Raw genomic sequence first — 23,194 nt, 5'->3', positions numbered from 1 at the left:
TGGAGGTGAACAAGTGAGGAAGGTGGAAAGTGTCAAGTACTTGGGAATTGTGATAGAGGAAAAAGGAAGAAATGAGAAAGAGATAAGTGAACACAGCAGACATGCAGAAACATTCCTGTGAAATGTTAAGAACCTGTATAGGTACAAATTTGGCATTGGATTGGGTCGTTTGGGGGAGGAGACCAGACTGCGATGTCATCAGTCTCGTCGAATTAGGGAAGGACGGGGAAGGAAGTCAGACGTGCCCTTTCAGAGGAACCGTCCCGGCATTTGCCTGGAGCGATTGAGGGACATCGTGGAAAACCTAAATCAGGATGCCCGGACACGGGATTGAACCGTCGTCCTACCGAATGCGAGTCCAGTGTGCTAGCCACTGTGCCACCTTGCTCGGTTGGAACAAATGAAAGAAGTAATTTACAAAAGTTACTACATCCCAACACTGACTTACGCAACTGGAATATGGGTAATGAAGAAATGAGATGTAAGTAGATTACAGGTACACAAAATAAAGTTCCTCAGTAGTAGGATAGGAGCAACAGGGAGAGGTGGGATGAGAAGTGAAAGAGGAACCCTTGCGGAGCAGGATAGAAATATCAAGGCTAAGACAGTATGGGCACTTAAAGAGAATTGGAAAACATGAGGATTCCCAAGAAGCTACATGAAATGTAAATGCAAAGGAAATGACCAATGGATAGGTGGCTGAAAGAGTGGAGAAGCCTTTTGAAAAAAGAGGCAAGGACTGGACCAGAGCGAACACCGAAAGAAGGTGGGAAAACAGGACTAGATGGTGAGGCTTATGTTCCAAACAGGCCCAGCCCGGGGCTGGAGACGGTTCAAGATGGTGGTGGTGGTACTGAACCTCGTTCCTTCTACTTCTACATCTACATACATACTCCGCCAGCCACCAAGCGGTGTGTGGCGGAGGGCACAATTCACGCCTAAGTCATATTTCCCCCCCTCTGTTCCACTCGCAGATCGCGCGAGGGAAAAACGACTGTCTCAACGCCTCGGTACGAGCTCTTATTTCCCTATCTTTGAATGGTGATCATTACGCGATTTGAAAGTTGGTGGCAGTAATATATGCTCTACATCCTCAGTGAAGATCGGATTTCAGAATTTAGTGAGCAGCCCCTTCCGTTTAGCGTGTCGTCTATCTGCAAGTGTGTCCCACTTATTCTCTATGAGATTTGTAACGCTCTCGCGATGGCTAAATGTACCAGTCACAAATCTTGCCGCTCTTCTTTGGACCTTCTGAATCTCTTGAATCAGACCCAACTGATAAGGGTCCCATACAGATGAACAATACTCCGAGACTGGACAAACTAACGCATTGTAAGCTATTTCCTTTGTTGAAGGACTGCATCGCTCCAGGATTCTACCAATAAACCACAATCTAGAGTTTGCCTTACCCGTTACTTGTATAATCTGATCATTCCATTTGAGATCGTTGCGAATAGTCACACCCAGATACTTGACGGATGTTACCGCTTCCAAAGACTGATCGTTTATTTTGTACTCGTACATTAATGGGCTTTTTTTGCCATGTTATACGCAGTAGGTTACACTTACTAATATTGAGAGATAACTACCAGTCATTACACCACACATTTATTTTTGGCAAATCCTCATTGATTTGTTCACAACTTTCACGTGATACTACTTTCCTGTAGACAACAGCATCATCAGCAAACAGTCTAAGGCCGCTGTCAATACCATCAACCAGATCGTTTATGTAAATCGTAAAAAGCAGAGGACCTATTACGCTGCCCTGGGGCACACCTGAAGTTACTCTTGTTTCTGTTGAAGTTACCCCGTTCAGGACGACATACTGCTCCCTGTCTGTTAGAAAACTTTCTATCCAACTGCACATGTCACTGGATAGACCGTAAGCATGCACTTTTTGTAGTAAGCGACAGTGCGGAACTGAGTCGAACGCCTTTCGAAGTCGAGAAATATGGCATCAACCTGGGAGCCAGTATCTAGAGCCTGTTGTATATCGTGCACAAAGAGGGCCAGCTGTGTCTCGCATGACTGCTATTTCCTAAAACCGTGCTGGTTTCTGCAGATGAGCTTCTCAGAGTCTAGAAAGGTCATTCTGTCTGAACACAAAATATGTTCCACGATTCTACAACAAATTGATGTCAGCGAAATTGGCCGGTAATTATGTGCATCCGATTTTCTACCCTTTTTATAGATTGCAATGACCTGGGCCTTCTTCCAGTCCCGCGGAACTTTCCCCCATTCCAATGATCTCAGATAGATGACGGATAAGAACGGAGCTATATTTGTAGCATAGTCAATGTAAAATCTTACAGGGATACCGTCTGGGCCAGATGTCTTTCTGGCATCTAAGGATCTTAACTGTTTTACAATCCCATATACACTAAACACTATGTCAGCCATCCTTTCGTTCGTTTGATAATTGAAACGGGGAATAGTGCTGCTGTCATCTATCATAAACTAGTTTTTGAAAGGTAGGTTTAGAATTTCGGCCTTCTGTTTATCATCATCAGTTACATTACCCATACTGTCAGCAAGAGAAGGTATTGAATTATTTGTAGCATTCACAGATTTTATGTACGACCAAAATTTTTTGGGGTTATTTTTAGAATCTGCAGATAAAATATCCTTACATTATAAATGATAGTAATTACTTAATAGTGCACTGATTTTTGTTTTCTGAGCAGTTCTGAAGTGAACATGGTACATTAAAATAGAGAAGTCACAGTGTAACAGAGGAGTGTTGTGATTAAGTACCTCTTTCTAAAAGGGAACCCGACCACACAAATCTATATGATTTGTCTGATATATTGAGTGGTAGCTACCCTTCCTATTCTGCTATAAAGAGCTGCACTGCTGCATTTGAAACAGGGCATCTCGGCACTGAAGACTTAAGAGTGTCCTGGAAGTCCAACTCAATAAATATATCACATCAACAGAAGTCAGTAGCCAGGGTAGGGCATACTAAGATTTTGAGTGTACATATAGATGAGAATCTTAATTGGGAAATTCATGTTTCGGATCTCCTAAAGTGGCTAGGTTCAGCAATTTTTGCAATCAGAATAATTGCGAATTTTGAGGATACAGAAATTAGCACACTAACATACTTTATGTGCTTTCACTCTCTGTGTCATATGGAATATTATGTTGGGTTAACTCAACACTTAGGCAAAAAGTATTCATTGTTCAAAAGAAAGTGGTTAGAACATGTGTGGGCCACATAGTCACACATCTTGTAGGCATCTCTTTAAAAGGTTAGGATTTCTTACAACTGCCTCACAGTACATTTATTCAGTAATGAAATTTGTTCCCAACAACATGGACCAGTTTAAAAACAACAGTGACATTCATGATTATAACACCAGAAGAAAGAAAGACTTACACTATCCTCTACTTAACCTGTCTTTGGCACAGAAAGGGGCAAAATATGCTGCTGTAAAACCTTTAGATAAATTACCAGATGTAATAAAACATCTGACAGACAGCATTAACAGTTTTACAAATAAACCACCCTCACATGTAGAGTTTAATATTGTGAAAACATGACCTATCTTCGTTCCTATGTGACATTTATGTGAGAGTCACTACCCTAGAAATCTACACCAGGTCACATTATCACAATATTAAACTGTGTGTGTACTTAAAATGAGGAAATACAGAGAGCTTTACAATTCCTATTACAGGCTACTAGGAGTTGTAGTGGGAACTTGATAGTTTTCATAAGAAACCCTTGTCCAGTAATATACCATTTGCAGAAAATACTGGCAAGTCACTCTGTTCATTGGAAAATCAACAGTTTACTACGTGGCACATCTTATGACTACCCCGTACTTAATAAATGGCTTACATTTGAAATTGAGTTTTTCACAATTGTATTACCATTACGATACAATGCTTCACGCAGGAGCTCTCGACAGCACGCGACTGCAGCTGTTTGGAACCACAAGATACTCACAAGTTGTTCCCCTTGAGGGCAGCGTGCTGGAGCACGTTGAAGCCTCGGCGGTTGCGCAGCGTGAAGTCGATGTTCGGCACCGCGCACAGCATGTCGGTGATCTCGGCACTCTCCTTGCAGATGGCGTCGTGCAGGGCGGTGTCTCCGTACAGGTCCTGTCGACACCACCCGCGGTCATCCGTCTCGCTCGGAAGGTCGATCGGCGACAGGAGAACGACTATCACGGAACTTCCTGGCAGATTAAAACTGTGTGACGGACCGAGACTCGCACTCTGGACCTCTGCCTTTCGTGGGCGAGTGCTCTACCGACTGAGCTACCCGAGTACGACTCACGCCCCGTCCTCACAGCCTTACTTCTGCCAGTACCTCGCCTCCTACCTTCCAAACTTTACAGAAGCTCTCCTGCGAACCTTGCAGAGCTAGCACTCCTGAAAGAAAGGATATTGCATAGACACGGCTTAGCCACAGCCTAGGTGATGTTTCCAGAATGAGATTTTCACTCTGCAGCGGAGTGAGCACTGATATGAATCTCATTCTGGAAACATCCCCTAGGCTGTGGCTAAGCCGTGCCTCCGCAATATCCTTTCTTTCAGGAGTGCTAGTTCTGCAAGGTTCGCAGGAGAGCTCCTGTAAAGTTTGGAAGGTAGCAGACGAGGTACTGGCAGAAGTAAAGCTGCGAGGCCGGGGCGTGAGTCGTGCTTCAGCAGCTGAGTCGGTAGAGCACTTGCGCGCAAAATGCAAAGGTCCCGAGTTCGAGTCTCGGTGCAGCACACAGTTTTAATCTGCCAGGAAGTTTCATATCGGCACACACTCCACTGCAGAGTGAAAATCTGAGTCGGGAGCTCTATTACGGTTTCGGGGCCCGGCACTGCGAATGCTCGGAGAGACGGTCCGAGCGAGTGCTGCCACTTAAATTTTCTTGTGTGTAGTTAATACTGTATATAAATTTCTGAGACAGATTTCTTTACAGCACATTATTGAAACAAAGCTAAAATAAGTCTGGGGAAGAAGAACGTTTCAGCTGTACTGGAGGTGCCAGTGACTGTTCAAATGATCAGTATCAAACAGAATTATGTGTTACGCAGTCACCCGTTACACGTCAGACACGTGGGCCAGCCTTCAGGGTTGCACAAGGAGGAAGGAGGAAAAGAGGAGCCTCAAACGCCGAAGCAGAGATACGAGAGGAGAAGGGAAACAAAGAAAGGAAACGGGAATGAGAAACAGTAGTGAGACTGTTCTTATGTCAGTGACAGACAATGCAGAACATTCTCAGTAACATCCCAGACATGTTCCCCGAAGGAGGGGAAAAAGAATACCAAGAGGATAGACGTGCAGCACGGAAGGGTAGAGATGCCGCAAAGGCTGCAGCCCTGTAGTAGCCAAGCACGAACCCACCGAAGAGTGGCGATCCCCCTAGGGAGGGATAAATTACAGAGGAGATGGCGTCACAGTAAGTGTGCCTGGTCTCCTTAGTGCATTTAAAACAGTAAATGCAGAAGGATAGGAACGCAGTTTACAGCACTGTGCATTGTGTACAGTAGAGGCACAGTTTGGAAATGGTGACCGACTATCAGCACCCGTGATATAGCAGCAACCCTGAGGCAACGATTTGTGGACAATAACATTCATCAAATGGACCGGCCCGCCCACAGTCACGACACCAACCTCTCGAAACACTTGTGGGACATCTCAGAATGGCAGCTTCGCTTAAGACACCAGCATCCCACACATTACCTTCACCACTTTCGGTTCTCGAAGAATAATGGACTGCCATTCCCCCACAGACATTTGAACGCCTCCCTGGAAGTGGCCTCAGCAGAGTTCAAGTCTTCATAAAGGTGAAGTGTGGACACACCCCAGGCTAATTACACACTATATGATCAAAAGTATCCAGACATTTGGCTGAAAATGACTTACATGTTCGTGGCGCCCGCCATAGGTATTGCTGGAATTCAGTATGGTGTTGGCCCACCCTTACCCTTGGTGACAGCTTCCACTCTCGCAGGCTACGTCCAACCAAGTGCCGGATGGTTTCTCGGGGAATGGCAGCCCATTCTTCACGGAGTGCTGCACTGAGGAGAGGTATCGATGTCAGTCGGTGAGGCCTGGCACGAAGTCGGCATTCCAAAACATCCCAAAGGTGTTCTACAGGATTCAGGTCAGGACTCTGTGCAGGCCAGTCCATTAAAGGGATGTTACTGTCATGTAACCACTACACCACAGGCCGTGCATTACGAACAGGTGCTCGATCGAGTTGAAAGATGCAATCGCCATCCCCGAATTGCTCTTCAACAGTGGGAAGCAAGAAGGTGCTTGAAACATCAATGTAGGCCTGTGCTGTGATAGTGCCACACAAAACAACAAGGGGTGCAAGCCCCGTCCACGAAAAACACAACCACACCATAACACCACTGCCTCCAAATTTTACTGTTGGCACTACCCCGCTGGCAGATGACGTTCACCAGGCATTCACCATACTCACACCCTGCCATTGGATCAGCACATTGTGCACCGGGATTTGTCACTCCAAACAACATTTTCCCACAGTTCAATTGTCCAATGTTTACACTCCTTACACCGAGCGAGGCGTTGTTTGGCATTTACTGGCGTGATGTGTGGCTTAGAGCTGCCGCTTGAGGGTGAAATCCAAGTTTTCTCACCTCCTACCTAATTGTCATAGTAATTGCAGTGGATCCTGATGTAGTTTGGAATTCATGTGTGACGGTCTGGATAGATGTCTGCCTATTGCACATTACAACCCTCTTCAACTGTCGGCGGTCTCTGTCAATCAGCAGACGAGGTCGGCCTGTACGCTTTTGTGCTGTGCGTGACCCTTCACATTTCCACTTCACTATCACATTGGAAACAGTGAACCTAGGAATGTTTAGGAGTATGGAAATCTTTTGTACATATGTACGACACAAGAGACACCCAGTCACCTGACCACGTTCGAAGCCCACGAGCTCCGCAGAGCGTCCCATTCTGCTGTTTCACGACGTCTAATGACTACTGAGGTCACTGATATGGAGTAGTGGCAGCACAATGCACCTAATATGAAAAACGTATGTTTTTGGCAGTGTCCGAATACTTTGATCACACATTGTGGGTGTCTGGATACTTTTCTTCAGATAGTTTCCACTTAACAGCACTCAGGAATCTCCAGAGGTTTTTTTAGCATTTTTGAGTAATGCTCATACTGATTTAGAAAACTGATGTCCAGACACTGGCCTTCAAATCCTGTAGGCTCTCTTAGTGAGACATTTACAGTGAATGTAGCACTTTTAACGGTTCTTTATTTACGTGACCATTACGGCACTCCAACTCCAGTTCTCGATACCAGTAATATCGTACTGCTTTTCTGCAAGGTAACAGACATATTTTTGTGACAATGTATAGGTACTTCGATGTATCGATATATTACAGTGATACGGTTCTCGTGTGTATTCATTTCTGTGAGACTGTCATAATCTTTGACTTACTCGTAACCATTTTGGCGCGAATGCGCGCAGAGCAGTCTTTGTTTCACTTTGCAGAAGTTATGTCGTTATTTTGCTTTGTAAAAGAACAGTCAAGTCTCGTGTTTGGTTAAAGTGGAAATTAAATATATGAAGATTGATACAAAACTGTTTTCTTGACGATGTGACAATTAAGAAGAAGTATATGTGAATTTACAAGAAGTTTAATAAAAATGTGGATCGTGAACACCGAGTCAAAAATTATTTCTACCATACCGTTGATCTGACCTGGGATTGTTTGATCATTAAGAATTTCCTGAAAAACACATTTGTTAGGTCTTCAAATATTGCTAAAATACAGATCTGGACCTTCTAGCAGTCAAAGTGGAATCACCCTAGAATCGACAAGACGAGCCATAACAACTTCGACGAAATCTACACGGGAATCCACTCGAGATAAGTGCCAAAATTAATGACTTTTTTACAGTGACTTCATTATTTCCATTCTGACGATACCATCCACAGGCAATAACTTTGTCGTTGCCCGATAAAGTGAACATATGCCGCGTGAGCAACATCATTAATCTGATTTCTAACCTACTTTGCAAGTGGTGGTATTGTTAGACACTGAACACATTGTTGTTGTTGTTGTTGTGGTCTTCAGTCCTGAGACTGGTTTGATGCAGCTCTCCATGCTACTCTAACCTGTGCAAGCTTCTTCATCTCCCAGTACCTACTGCAACCTACATCCTTCTGAATCTGCTTAGTGTATTGATCTCTTGGTCTCCCTCTACGATTTTTACCCTCCACGCTGCCCTTCAATGCTAAATTTGTGATCCCTTGATGCCTCAAAACATGTCCTACCAACCGATCCCTTCTTCTAGTCAAGTTGTGCCACAAACTTCTCTTCTCCCCAATCCTATTCAATACCTCCTCATTAGTTACGTGATCTACCCAGCTTATCTTCAGCATCCTTCTGTAGCACCACATTTCGAAAGCTTCTATTCTCTTCTTGTCCAAACTGGTTACCGCCCATGTTTCACTTCCATACATGGCTCCACTCCATACAAATACTTTCAGAAATGACTTCCTGACACTTAAATCTATACTCGACGTTAACAAATTTCTCTTCTTCAGAAACGATTTCCTTGCCATTGGCAGTCTACATTTTATATCCTCTCTACTTCGACCATCATCAGTTATTTTACTCCCTAAATAGCAAAACTCCTTTACTACTTTAAGTGTCTCATTTCCTAATCTAATCCCCTCAGCATCACCCGATTTAATTTGACTACATTCCATTAGCCTCGTTTTGCTTTTGTTGATGTTCATCTTATATCCTCCTTTCAAGACACTGTCCCTTCTGTTCAACTGCTCTTCCAAGTCCCTTGCTGTCTCTGACAGAATTACAATGTCATCGGTGAACCTCAAAGTTTTTACTTCTTCTCCATGAATTTTAATACCTACTCCGAACTTTTCTTTTGTTTCCTTTACTGCTTGCTCAATATACAGATTGAATAACATCGGGGAGAGGCTACAACCCTGTCTCACTCCTTTCCGAACCACTGCTTCCCTTTCATGTCCCTCGACTCTTATAACTGCCATCTGGTTTCTGTACAAATTGTAAATAGCCTTTCGCTCCCTGTATTTTACCCGTGCCACCTTCAGAATTTGAAAGAGAGTATTCCAGTTAACGTTGTCAAAAGCTTTCTCTAAGTCTACAAATGCTAGAAACGTAGGTTTGCCTTTTCTTAATCTTTCTTCTAAGATAAGTCGTAAGGTTAGTATTGCCTCACGTGTTCCAACATTTCTACGGAATCCAAACCGATCTTCCCCAAGGTCCGCTGAACACATTAAAGTGTGGAAAAAAATGCTGGAGACACAGTGTTTGAGATTGTGTGTGAAGGCAGTTTTAGAGTATTTTGGCTGCCCTGATGACACTGGGAGTTCAGTGCAGCCCTGACGCTCACCTGGATGTTGACGTTGCAGCCCTTCTTCAGCAGCTCAGACACACACTGCACGTGTTGCTTGTTGACCGCTACGTGCAGCGCGGTGCAGTGGCCTCTGTTCACAGCGTCGATGTCCGCGCCTCTCGACAGGAGCAGCTGCATTATCTCGGGCTGATTCCTGTAACACGTCATTACAATTGTACAGAGCTTTCCCTGTCGTACAGTGTACACCGATTCTAAGAAACGGGCCTCAAATACACACAGTTTCAGCCAGTACAGAATTTGTGACACAGAAGCAAAATATCAGATATTTCACGATCTCTCTCCCCTCTGAGGATTTCTACTCCCTCCCACCAGTTATGGATACATCTACATCTACATCTACATGATTACTCTGCAATTCACATTTAAGTGCTCGGCAGAGGGTTCATCGAACCACAATCACACTCTCTCTCTACCATTCCACTCCCGAACAGCGCGCGGGAAAAACGAACACCTAAACCTTTCTGTTCGAGATCTGATTTCTCTTATTTTATTTTGATGATCATTCCTACCTATGTAGGTTGGGCTCAACAAAATATTTTCGCATTCGGAAGAGAAAGTTGGTGACTGAAATTTCGTAAATAGATCTCTCCGTGACGAAAAACGTCTTTGCTTTAATGACTTCCATCCCAACTCGCGTATCATATCTGCCACACTCTCCCCCGTTACGTGATAACACAAAACCAGCTGCCCTTTTTTGCACCCTTTCGATGTCCTCCACCAATCCCACCTGGTAAGGATCCCACACCGCACAGCAATATTCTAACAGAGGACGAACGAGCGTAGTGTAAGCAGTCTCTTTAGTGGACTTGTTGCATCTTCTAAGTGTCCTGCCAATGAAACGCAACCTTTGGCTTGCCTTCCCCACAATATTATCTATGTGGTCTTTCCAATTGAAGTTGTTCGTAATTTCAACACCCAGGTACTTAGTTGAATTGACAGCCTTGAGAATTGTACTATTTATCGAGGAATCGAATTCCGACGGTTTTCTTTTGGAACTCGTGTGGATCACCTCACACTTTTCGTTATTTAGCATCAACTGCCACCTGCCACACCATACAGCAATCTTTTCTAAATCGCTTTCCAACTGATACTGGTCTTCGGATGACCTTACTAGACGGTAAATTACAGCATCATCTGCGAACAACCTAAGAGAACTGCTCAGATTGTCACCCAGGTCATTTATATAGATCAGGAACAGCAGAAGTCCCAGGACGCTTCCCTGGGGAACACCTGATATCACTTCAGTTTTACTCGATGATTTGCCATCTATTACTACGAACTGCGACCTTCCTTACAGGAAATCACGAATCCAGTCACACAACTGAGACGATACCCCATAGGCCCGCAGCTTGATTAGAAGTCGCTTGTGAGGAACGGTATCGAAAGCTTTCTGGAAATCTAGAAATACACAATCAACTTGAGATCCCCTGTCGATAGCGGCCATTACTTCGTGCGAATAAAGAGCTAGCTGTGTTGCACAAGAACGATGTTTTCTGAAACCGTGCTGATTACGTATCAATAGATCGTTCCCTTCGAGGTGATTCATGATGTTTGAATACAGTATATGCTCCAAAACCCTACTGCAAACCGATGTCAATGATATAGGTCTGTAGCCAAAGAACAAGTTCCGACCAGAGCAGGACCTGTGTAAGGACCTTTTTTCTTTTTTAAGATCAATAAAAAACCGAGCTTATCAAAACACGAGCAAATATCTATGCTGAAAATTACCTATTAATCAAAATTATGAAATATCATTAATAAAAAAAATACAGATCTGAAAACCATTTTTTGAAGTAATGCTGAGGAAGTTAAAATACTAATAGAATACACACGAATGGACATAAACAAATGTGTTTTAACATCTCATTCTTGTTTCTTTCTTTTTAACTCGTTTTTTAAGTGACTTTCTTGGCTGTTTGGTACAGATTTTCTAACTCATTTTAAACTAACTTCCCATTGAGCCTGTTACTTGAAACTTTCACATAGCTTAGAACTGGATGACAGTGCAATATTAACTCACTTTCATATCTGGTGTGAGGCGGAGAGTACTTTGTTTTTCAGTCTGTGTCTGTTTCGTACAAATTTTGTAATCGATTTTAAACCAGCTTCTCAATGAGCAAGTTACTTGAAAATTCCAATATAACTCAGAACAGGATGACAATATAAAAATATCTGGTGTGTTGTGGAGGGTATCTTCTTTAATGCTGTTATTTTCCCCTTTTTCTATTTCACTTGTGAATGTTTCTCAGTAAGAACGATTGCTCGCAATCCTCTGTGTAGTCCCTGATGTCTCTAATTTTTACCTTCACAATATTATCACAGGATATACACAGGAGGAAGCAAAATATCAACTGATTCAGGTGATTTGAAACTGAAATAAACTTGTTATTTACGATTTGGCTCTATTGCAATTGCATAAAATATTTGAAATCGATTGAAAAATTACAGAGATATAACTAAAAAGCAGAAAATAATTGTTTAGATAACTTTTAATACAACATTTTTAAAATGGACTAAGACATATAAAATAATTCCTAACCCAGTACAGATAGCACTGAAAATTTGTGCTTGTGATTTTTTGATAGCTTTGACAATACTTGTAATATGAAGGTCATTTAAAAAGTTGTCGTAATCACAACGAGAGGTCAGCACTAGCACAACGAGTTGTTCACGTGATATTCATTGGACTGTTGGCTGTAAACATGTGTCACATCAGTGGTCTCTGAAGAGAGCTGTGGCAGAGACGTGGCTCTGTTGTTGTTCCCGCGCAGTGATTTGAGAAGATGGAAAACAAAAAAAAAAAAAAATTAAATAAATAAATAAATAAATAAATCCAGATTCGAGCAGTGATTAAGTACTTCGTAAAGAAATGTATGAAAGCAAAGGACATTCGTGCCGATTTCCAGAATACACTGGGGGACTCTGTTCCTTCATATTCAACTGTTGCCAAGTAGACAAATGAATTTAAATTTGGTCGGGAGAGCAGAGATGGTGATCCGCACAGTGGTTGGCTGAGCTGTGTAACTACTCCAGAAATCATTGCAAAAGTGCACAAAATGGTCACGGAGGATTGTCGATTCAAAGTGAAATTGCTCGTGCCTGCCAGATGTCGTCTGAAAGGGTATATCACATTTTAACTGAAGAATTAGAAATGAAAAAATTATCTGCAAGATGGGCGCTGTGAATATTGATGCTGGATCAAAAACGAACAAGAATGGACACATCGGAACAATGTTTGGCCCGTTTTAGGGGAAACGAACAAGTTATTTGTGCCGGTTTGTGACCACAGATGAAACTTGAGTGCACCACTATACCCCAAAGACAAACAACAGTTAAAGCAGTGGAAAAATGCTGATTATTCACGACCAAAGAAAGCTAAGATAATTCCTTCGGTGGGAAATGTAATGGCATCAGTGTTCTGGGATGTGAAGGAGGTTCTGTTTGTAGATTATCTCTCCACTGGGCAAACAATTACTAGAGAATACTATGCTAACCTCCTGGACAAATTACAACAAAAGATACAAGAAAAAAGGACAGATTTAGCAAGGAAGAAAGTCATCTTCCATCAAGACAATGCACACGTGCCGTCGTCATGGCAAAATTACACGAACTAAGGTATGAGTTGTTGCCACACCCACCTTATTCGCCTGATATAGCTGCATCAGACTTCCACCTCTTCCTAAAGCTGAAAATTTTTCTTGGTGGACTAAGATTCACTTCAAATGAAGAATTGATAGCCAAAGTTGACTTTTGCAGGCCTGGAGGAAACTCGTTTTCGAGATGGGATCAAGGTACTGGAACATCGTTGGACCAAGTGCATTAAAGTAGAAGGAGACTACATTGAAAAATAAAAAAAAGGTTCAGTGATGTAAGTACTTCTTTTCTATTCCATTCTGAGAACTTTTCAAAATGCCCTCACATTTAAAACAACAAATGTGGGGACCATGCAATGGATAAATAATAAAGAGTGTAGACAGTAGCTGTCATTGAGAGAAATCACAGAACAGTTAAAAATATTATTTGTCAGTGCAATTAAGTTGTTAGTGACTTAGGTGAACTAGTCATGCATCAATTATCTATTGCATATGTCCTCAAACTTTCATTTTAAATTTTACAAGTACTGTCATAGCTATTAAAAAAGTCACAAGCACAAATTTTCAGGACCATCTGAATAGAGTTAGGAATATGCAATGTGGCTAGGAGAGATTACTTTATACTTTTTAGACCATTTCAAAAACAAGGTATTTTAAAAAGTTTTTATTTACACAATTATTTAAAGATTGAGCCTGTAACTAAGCTTTCAGACAATATCCATCATTGGAGTGAACAAACAAAACACACACAATGTGTGTGTGTGTGTGTGTGTGTGTGTGTGTGTGTGTGTGTGTGAGCGCACAGAAAAGGAGGACATACTTTGAAGCTTGGCTAGATTATTCATCTTGTTTGTGGGTTGTTACTCAATGCATGTGTGCTCATTAGTTAACTCTGCGTCATCAACAGTTTCTACTTCATCCAAGACTTTCCTGTAATGTATTCCCCACTTTTTTGTACTACATCTACAGATATGGAAATACGAAGATAAATAGAGGTAAGAAATTACACAAAATGCAATTAGTTTGTAATGACCCACTGGAGATCACAGGGACCTTATATGAAAATACTCAGAAAATATTCCCTAAAAACTGCCAAAAATTTGTCAAGAGTTTGCTTTCCTCCTGTATATTCCAAGCTCTACCATCCCTTACAGTTTCTGCCTTTACAAATCACTCATTTGTAGAACTTACACCGTTCTGTCATAACAAATGCACTATCACCCTGTGTCTTTTCTTTGTTACCCCTGTTGAAACATTCCTTTCCTCACTAATGCTGCAGAAAGCCACCTCGTTTCTCATCTTATCAGTCAACTTAATTTTGAACACTTTTCTGTAGCACTTCATCATTTAAAACGAATCCATTTTTTTCTTTTTTGCTTTTCCCGCAGTCCACAATTCACTTTAAGACAATGTTGTAGAATTACATTTTCAAAATATATTTTATTACTTAAGGCATATGTCTGATACAAGTATACTTCTTTCGACAAGGAATGCCCTCTTTAGGTGCACCAGTTTTTCCTTCACTTAATTTACTACATCGCCCCCAATTTTGATGTCAAGTCTGTCACTAATCTCCTTTCTGCTGCTGCTCAATTGTTTCATCTATCTTTCACTTACTTTTCCATCTACAGGGTTATTACAAATGATTGAAGCGATTTCACAGCTCTACAATAACTTTATTATTTGAGATATTTTCACAATGCTTTGCACACACATACAAAAACTCAAAAAGTTTTTTTAGGCATTCACAAATGTTCGATATGTGCCCCTTTAGTGATTTGGCAGACATCAAGCCGATAATCAAGTTCCTCCCACACTCGGCGCAGCATGTCCCCATCAATGAGCTCGAAAGCATCGTTGATGCGAGCTCGCAGTTCTGGCACATTTCTTGGTAGAGGAGGTTTAAACACTGAATCTTTCACATAACCCCACAGAAAGAAATCGCATGAGGTTAAGTCGGGAGAGCGTGGAGGCCATGACATGAATTGCTGATCATGATGTCCATCACGACCGATCAATCGGTTTTCCAATCTCCTGTTTAAGAAATGCCGAACATCATGATGGAAGTGCGGTGGAGCACCATCCTGTTGAAAGATTAAGTCGGCGCTGTCGGTCTCCAGTTGTGGCATGAGCCAATTTTCCAGCATGTCGAGATATACGTGTCCCGTAACGTTTTTTTCGCAGAAGAAAAAGGGGCCGTAAACTTTAAACCGTGAGATTGCACAAAACACGTTAACTTTTGGTGAATTGCAAATTGCGAATTTGCTGCATGAATGCGTGAGGATTCTCTACTGCCCAGATTCGCACATTGTGTCTGTTCACTTCACCATTAAGAAAAAATGTTGCTTCATCACTGAAAACAAGTTTTGCACTGAACGCATCCTCTTCCATGAGCTGTTGCAACGGCGCCGAAAATTCAAAGCGTTTGACTTTGTCATCGGGTGTCAGGGCTTGTAGCAATTGTAAACGGTAAGGCTTCTGCTTTAGCCTTTTGCGTAAGATTTTTCCAAACCGTCGGCTGTGGTACGTTTAGCTCCCTGCTTGCTTTATTCGTCGACTTCCGCGGGCTACGCGTGAAACTTGCCCGCACGCGTTCAGCCCTTTCTTCGCTCACTGCAGGCCGACCCGTTGATTTCCCCTTACAGAGGCATCCAGAAGCTTTAAACTGTGCATACCATCGCCGAATGGAGTTAGCAGTTGGTGGATCTTTGTTGAACTTCGTCCTGAAGTGTCGTTGCACTGTTATGACTGACCGATGTGAGTGCATTTCAAGCACGACATACGCTTTCTCGGCTCCTGTCGCCATTTTGTCTCACTGCGATCTCGAGCACTCTGGCGGCAGAAACCTGAAGTGCGGCTTCAGCCGAACAAAACTATGTTTTTCTACGTATCTGTAGTGTGTCGTGACCATATGTCAATGAATGGAGCTACAGTGAATTTATGAAATCGCTTCAATCATTTGTAATAGCCAAGTATATAGTCATTACAGTAGATAGCAAGATGCTCCTCCTTATTCCTGATTTGAGAATAGAACATTCTGACTCAGAGGCTGAAAAACTTGAATGTGTGATTACGTATTCTACCGTGTCTTCCTTCGTCATCGGCGTTGTTGTTGCCGTGAGGCACCGTTATACCAAGTGGAAAGCATGAGATATGGTAACCTTAAGTCACTGACAACACACAACGGTCACGGTCGCATCTGATTCCAGAACAGCTGCAGTAATTAGGAGCTACATACAACCTCCTCTTGACCAGGTCCCCAAAACTTAACTCGTAATGAGATCCCCTCGAAGCAAATTGTCATAAAGATCATCTACAGAGGCTTCGTACAACGATAAGAAATGTTACAGTCTATGGAATAATAACAGATACGACCAAACTGTCTTGTTTGTTCTGTTTTATTTAACGTAACTTTGTTCACAGTTTTATTTCGCATTCACACCCTGGTGTGGAGTATATGCGAGTGCCTGAACCCTAACTCCCAAGTTCCATCGAAACCCTTCGACGAACAGTTTAGATTGCTCGACACCAACAGTCAATGATAATGATACAGTATTTTGTTATTGACTCTTCTAGTTTAGCCACCACCCTCCACGAATGTTTGTTAGGCGTAAGACAATTACACACTTTTCTCTCCGATCCACTATTATTAAGAGTTCACGTAAAAGTTAACGTTTTTCTCCTTTTCATAAATTGGAGCCCACTATCCGTGATATAATTAAATAAACGGTCTCATCCCTCGTGAGATGTGTACAGATTTATCCCGGAATTGACCGCTCTGTAGGTGTACTCAATTTAATGACCACACTTCGCTACCCACGATTTCGTGTAACTAATTGTCCTTTTGTTACTCTGATCGTATACCGTAGTTATTTAAAACTCGCCCCCTATATTTTTTCACAATGCACAATTAGCACTTCTTTAGTTGTTTACTTCTAAGAGTAAACGAAAAAATGACGCTGTATCATCGGCTTCATCGATATAAAGCAAAACACCTCAATATGCCCAATTTTACCTCTTCTTATAGGATTGGCTACTTTACTTATTAATTTACTACATATTATTTCCAATAACACTAAAGAGGTATCGCCGTTATATTTTAATTGTATTCAAAAGCATGTTATTATTATCACAACTGACCAAATCGTAACAAATTGCACGGCGTGCGTTTTTAACGATAGCTTTACACTCTCTCAGCCTATATGAATGATATGAATATAATAGAGGGAAACATTCCACGTGGGAAAAATATATCTAAAACATAGATTCTGTAACTTACCAAACGAAAGCGTTGGTACGTTGATAGAAACAATAACAAACACAAGTTTCAAGCTTTCACAACCCATGGTTGCTTCATCAGGAAAGAGGGGGAAAGACGAAAGGATGTGGGTTTTAAGGGAGAGAGCACACACACACACACACACACACACACACACACACACACACACACACACACACACAGATATATAAAACCTCACATAACAGACACATGCAGAGATATATGCCTTTACATATGTCTGCATGTGTCTCAGTCTTAAAGAATATAGCACCAAATTTATTTTTGTGCTTAGTTTTGCGTATGTAGTCAATTTTCTAAGTTCTTTTGACTATCCCTAGTTAATATCTTTTACTATAGGGCAAAATAGGTAATTGTTTTGCGACTTAAATGCTATTGTCGACTTACAAACAATTATAAATTATGTACTAATTATAAACATTTGGAAGAAGAAATACTAGGATTCTTAAAGTATTTATTTGGCTTCATTCAAAAATGTATTAGCGAAGCCAGCCCTTATTTAATTCCACAGTAATTACTAGGTTTGTCAAAAGTATTGTTTGTATAACTATACCTGTTAATTTCATTATTTAATCAAATGATTCAGCCTAACCCTTGTAGAAGAAGAAACTGTTAACAAGAAGGAATTTATCTACATATTCAGTTAATTGAATGAGTTGTGTTTTAATTGTAAATTTCTGTAAATTAAACATCGTATAATGTACAGTTTCAGTACCTATTATTGTGAGTGTATATAAAGGCCCACTTTTTGGTCTTGAGACAGTCAGTCCAAGGCCAATTTTCAGACGAGAAATCTGTGTTGGTTAGATCAACAACAATGCATAAACTTAACCTTGAAATAAGTGCAACACAAATTGGCCATATATGAGGTATGTCCACAAAGTAAGTTCCGTTTGGTTATATAAAACAAATGTATACAGATACAGAAAAAAATATTTATTGTACAAAAACCTACAACTGTTAAACTACTTTTCTACATAGCTTCCGAAATTTTGTAGGCCCTTGTCACAGCGTGGCACAAGCTTTTGTATGCCTTCTCCATAGAAGGTTGCTGCCTGTGTATTAAACTGTATGGTAACATGTTCTTTCAGCCCGTCATCATCGTTGAAGTGTTGACTACCAAGGACAGATTTTAGGTGTAAGAAGAGACGAAAGTCGCTAGGAGTGAGGTCCGGGCTGTACAGAGGATGATCAAACGTGTCACAGTGAAATTCCCATAAGGGTTGTTTGGTCACATTTGCCTTGTGACGTCGGGCATTATTGTGGGAAAAAACAACACTTTTTGACAGTAATCCTCGGCACTTGTTCTGTATTGTGCAGCACAATTTCTTAATGGTCTCGCAGTAACCACCTGCACTGATTGTTTGGCCTCGTGGTAATAAATCAATCAGTAAAATGCCTTTTCTGTCCCAAAAAACAGTGCACATGACTTTTCAAGGTGTCAACATTTGCTTAGGCTTAACTTTCGTTGAGGGTGAAATGTGCTTCCATTCCATTGATTGCCATCTTGTTTCAGGGGTGATGTACGGTACCCAAGTTTCATCCCCCGTGACTATCCGAGAAAGAAAACCACCGCCTTCTTCATTGTAGCGCATGAAAACTGAAGTGCACTGCCCATTGTACTGGTTGTTACCTATCTCGTTTCTGGATAACTGAATGATGTGGAATCTTACGTGGTATATTGTGGTAGGACCACATTCGCACCACGTGTTTGTAATTGATAATAATACGAGTAGTTCCAGCACAATTTCAGCAAGGCTTATTTATTAGTAGCTGCTGAAAGATTACACACTGCAGATCTCGTTTGTCTAGGGGTTTTGTCTGCAAAACATTACTCTAACAAGCATGGCCTGGGTTTTCTTCTTGTTTGAAATAAACACTACCGGGTTCGAATTACTTTCGGCTAAAAATAATATTTATTCGTACTCTTTGTTTAGTAACTACAATATTTTCACTTCGAACATTGATACCCTAAAAATGCATTATACTGTACTGGTCACTTAAACACGTCCATCTCCCTCCAATACCGATAAAGAAGTGGCGGGCAAGCCAACATGTGCCCGGAAGTTGCAGACATTCCTGCATTCCAGATTCTTTGGTCTTCTGACCTTAATACACTCCAAAGACACATATAAATAAATATATATAAATATACAACATTTAACATCTCAAACAAATCCATTATTTATCATAAAAGAAAATATTCATAAATAAATAAATTGAACACATTGTATGGCAACATAATGAAGTTACCTTAACTCTCTACTGTGGGCATCTTACTTTTCGCATGAGATAAACTTTATCTCTGACAGTTAATTACATTACACCATCCATTGTTTTTTGTGTTGACCAGTAAGAATTTTGGGTACCCAACGTGAGCAAGGCTTCAAAATTTTAGTTTTTCAGTAATAATTTCATGCTCGGAACTGCGATCGTAGCACTGCCGTGGATAGAAATAGAAATGGAACTTACTTTGAGGCAACCCTCGTTTAAAACAACGACTGTCTGTTCAATAGTGTCACATGTACCGTGTTATTCTGCAAGAACTGTGTGATTAGGTTTTTACTGCTCATAGATGTTCAATGGTAAACTATTGTAGCAGCATGCCGATGTTTGGCTGCAAACTATTAAAGTTAGCCAATAGTGACCTGGCCATATAACTGTGTAATATTGGGGGGGGGGGGGGGGGGGGGGGGGGAGGGGGTTGTGTACAGTGAAAGTAATGAACTGTGAAATGCAACTGTCCAGCTGTTGGCTACATCATTTACAGTAGTCAGTGTTGAACCTCCACCACCCATTTTTCAGCCAGTATAGCACCGCAATACATTGACACCGAGGACTATCAACGAAGAAATAAAGCACGCGAACGTCACAGCGCATCGAGAAAATCGCAGCCTGCTCTATAGATGGGCACAGTCTTTTAACACAAAGCTGCGACCCGAGCTATGCTCAAGCTCGGTCTCCAAAAATGCAAACCGATGTTTAGCTTTCGTAGATTTAGAGAAGGCTTTTGACAATGCTGACTGGACTAGACTCTCTAATTTTGAAAGTAGCAGGGATAAAATAAAGACATAAAAAGTTATCTACAGCTGGTAGTTTTAAGAGTCAGAGGGCCTGAAAGAGAAGCAGTAGTTTAGAACAGAGTGAGACAGGGCTGTCACCTCTGTGTGATATACTTGAGCTGTACACTAAATGAGATGAAAGGAAACCGGGGAAAAAAAATGAGATATTCAGGGAGGAGAAACTGAAATTAAAACTTTTAGGTTTGCTGATGACATTGTAACTCTGTCAAAGATGACAAAGGAATCATAAGAGTAGTTGAACGGAATGGATATTGCCTTCAAAAAGAGATTTAGTGTCAATGCACAGGTATGCGTTCCCCGCCCCCGTTACTGAGGTGCATAACACAGTGGTTACAATCAGAGATGGTGCTACAATAAAGACCAGATTTCTTTCTCTACAGTTTCTCAAAAAAGAAAGTGTACCAAGAAATGCTAACTTGTGTAAATATGACAAATAGCAAAACAACTATTTTTCCCTTCCATCATGCATAACGATGACAGCTGCAAAATTACAAAAAGTTAAAAATCATAAAGTGAGTTACTTATCGTCGATCACTGCTAACAGTTAGTTACTGCATCGAGAAAAGGAGGAAATTTTAGTGATAGCAGAAGTACCCTCCACTACGTACTGCAAGACGTCTTGAGGAGAATAGGTGTGGAAAGCATCATATGAACTTGCAGAGGCAGCAACTGACAAACATAAACACTGACACACATCCCTTACAAGGAGGGTCTATATATGCAGCAAGCTCTTCAAATGTGACATCTACCAGTGTAACATGTTTTTGGATAATTATTCCCAGTCTTGTAACAAATGAGGGTTTATCAAGTAGATATGTAAACAAGAAAATATTTCAGTAATATTTTGTCAAACAATACAAATATGCTGTTGAAATTGGGGGTTCATACCTCATAAAAACGAGTTACCCCTTATGTGTCACTGACAATAGTGCAAAAAAAGTATTGCAATACTTTTTGTAGTTATAGTAAAAGTAACTATAGCCAAAGATCACTTGCCCATCTCATTTACACTATTTATTCACGATTTTATAGGTTATTAAAAATAGTAAATGAACTACAGCTACAATATGGCTGCCTCCCCCTCCCCCAGCTTAAAACATACCAAATATATGTAACTCTCAGGAGCTGACTGATGGAGTTCATAAGTTACCCCTGTGGGACTCAGGCAAAAGGAGGATATCCTAAGGGTGGAGGCAACAGGGGCAGTACTCTCATAAAATATCCATAGAATTACAACTGCTGCACATATTTCAAAATTCATTTTTGACTGAATTCTTTGGCATCCGCTCCATTAGTATGTATAGATGTACAAATGTACAATGGAGTACACAAAAAAAATTAATTACCTTTTTTTGGGGGGGGGGTGGGGGTGGGGGGGGGGGGTGTTTAAGAGTTTTTATAGTGGCGCATTTTGCCGTTACGAGTACACAGAGCAAACAGTCCAGAGTCTATAAGTGCCACAGTCGTTGATGGAGGTCAGGACTAGTTTCGGCTCAGATTATAGTGAGACCTGTTTTGCGTGATTGACACTTTCTTAATGGCTGATTTTTACGAACAGTGTGCAGCAGTGAAATTCTGGTTTTTGCTCGGAAAGTAGTGGAACAGAAAAACTTGAAATCTAAAGAAACAGCAGACAAGGATGATGCTATGGGGAAAACTCAAGAGTTGGAGTGATTTTCCCTCTTCAAAAACAGTGAAATGTCAATCGATAACAAACCTCGTTCTGCTCATACTTTTGTGACCCGAACACATGAAAATGTAGAAAACATTTGTGCAATCGTCAACTAAGATTGCTGATAGGTTGCTGAAGAAATTTTGTAGCTGTTGGGAGTGACTGAGGTTAGTGCAGCAAATTACGGCAGATTTGGAAAGGAAGAGGGTGATTGCCAAATTCATTCCTCAACTGCTTTTTAAAAACCAAAAAACCAAGTTTGTGTGAAAGCATGATGCACTATGAAAGAACAGTCCCAAAATAATTCAAACTTTTTTTCAAAAATTAGCATAGATGACAAAACTTGGTGCTATGCTTACAATCCTGAACAAAAGTAACAATTAAGCCAGTGGAAAACTTCGAGTTTCCCTCACCCTGATAGAGGTTGTCAGGTGAATCCAAACATTAAAAGAATGCCGATTTGTTTCCATTCAGAGTTTGTTCCACAGGTTCAGTTAGTTAACCAGGTTTTCTACTCTGAAGTTTTGAAAAGATTACATACACTTGTGTGGCAGAAGCAACCTGATTTGTGGCAGTCAGGTGACTGGATTTTCCAGCATGAGAATTCCCCTGCTCAAACAGCCCTCTCTGTATGACAATTCTTGACCAAAAATGGTATGACCCTTGTTCCACACCCTCCCATACTCACCGAACCTTGCCCTGTGTGCCCCCCCCCCCCCCCCCTTTTTCCCCCGGAATGAAGAGAGACATGAAAGGAAAGTGTCAGTGATGTCATTAAAGTCATGGGATAATGATATGCAAATATACAGATAGTCATAGTATCGGATACACGAAGTATAAAAGGGTACTGCATTGGCACCACTGTCATTTGTACTCAGGCAATTTGTGTGGGATGATATCCGATTATTCTCCAGCTTATGTTAACATCGGCGAATCAACTCGAGAATTCCGCATCGTGAGGGGTGTTAAGCAGGGCGATCCCATCTCCCCAAAACTGTTCTTTGCTGCATTGGAAATGGCTATGTCAAAGTTGAGCTAGGAAGGTAAGGGAATTGGAATTAGAATTAATGGAGGAAGGTTTACCAACTTGAGATTTTCTGACGATATTGCCTTACTGGCCAAAGACTTCGCAGAGCTCCAAAACT

The 23,194-nt window shown here is 41.2% G+C and overlaps 1 protein-coding gene across 1 annotated transcript in view; it reads right to left on the bottom strand.

The window, feature by feature from the left end:
- Positions 1-23,194, bottom strand: part of LOC124553637 (E3 ubiquitin-protein ligase MIB2) — a 219,376-nt gene that overhangs the window by 64,406 nt on the left and 131,776 nt on the right. The window contains exons 11-12 of the mRNA XM_047127508.1: positions 9,381-9,537; positions 3,956-4,110 (exon numbers count right to left, since the gene is read on the bottom strand). Of these exons, the coding sequence (XP_046983464.1) occupies positions 3,956-4,110; positions 9,381-9,537 (312 nt within the window). The remainder of the gene's footprint in view (positions 1-3,955; positions 4,111-9,380; positions 9,538-23,194) is intronic.

Source organism: Schistocerca americana, chromosome 11 (genome assembly GCF_021461395.2).
Source record: "Schistocerca americana isolate TAMUIC-IGC-003095 chromosome 11, iqSchAmer2.1, whole genome shotgun sequence".
NCBI lineage: Eukaryota > Metazoa > Arthropoda > Insecta > Orthoptera > Acrididae > Schistocerca > Schistocerca americana.
The sequence above is the reverse complement of the archived record's forward strand: the minus strand, read 5'-3'. Positions and strand labels throughout refer to the sequence as shown.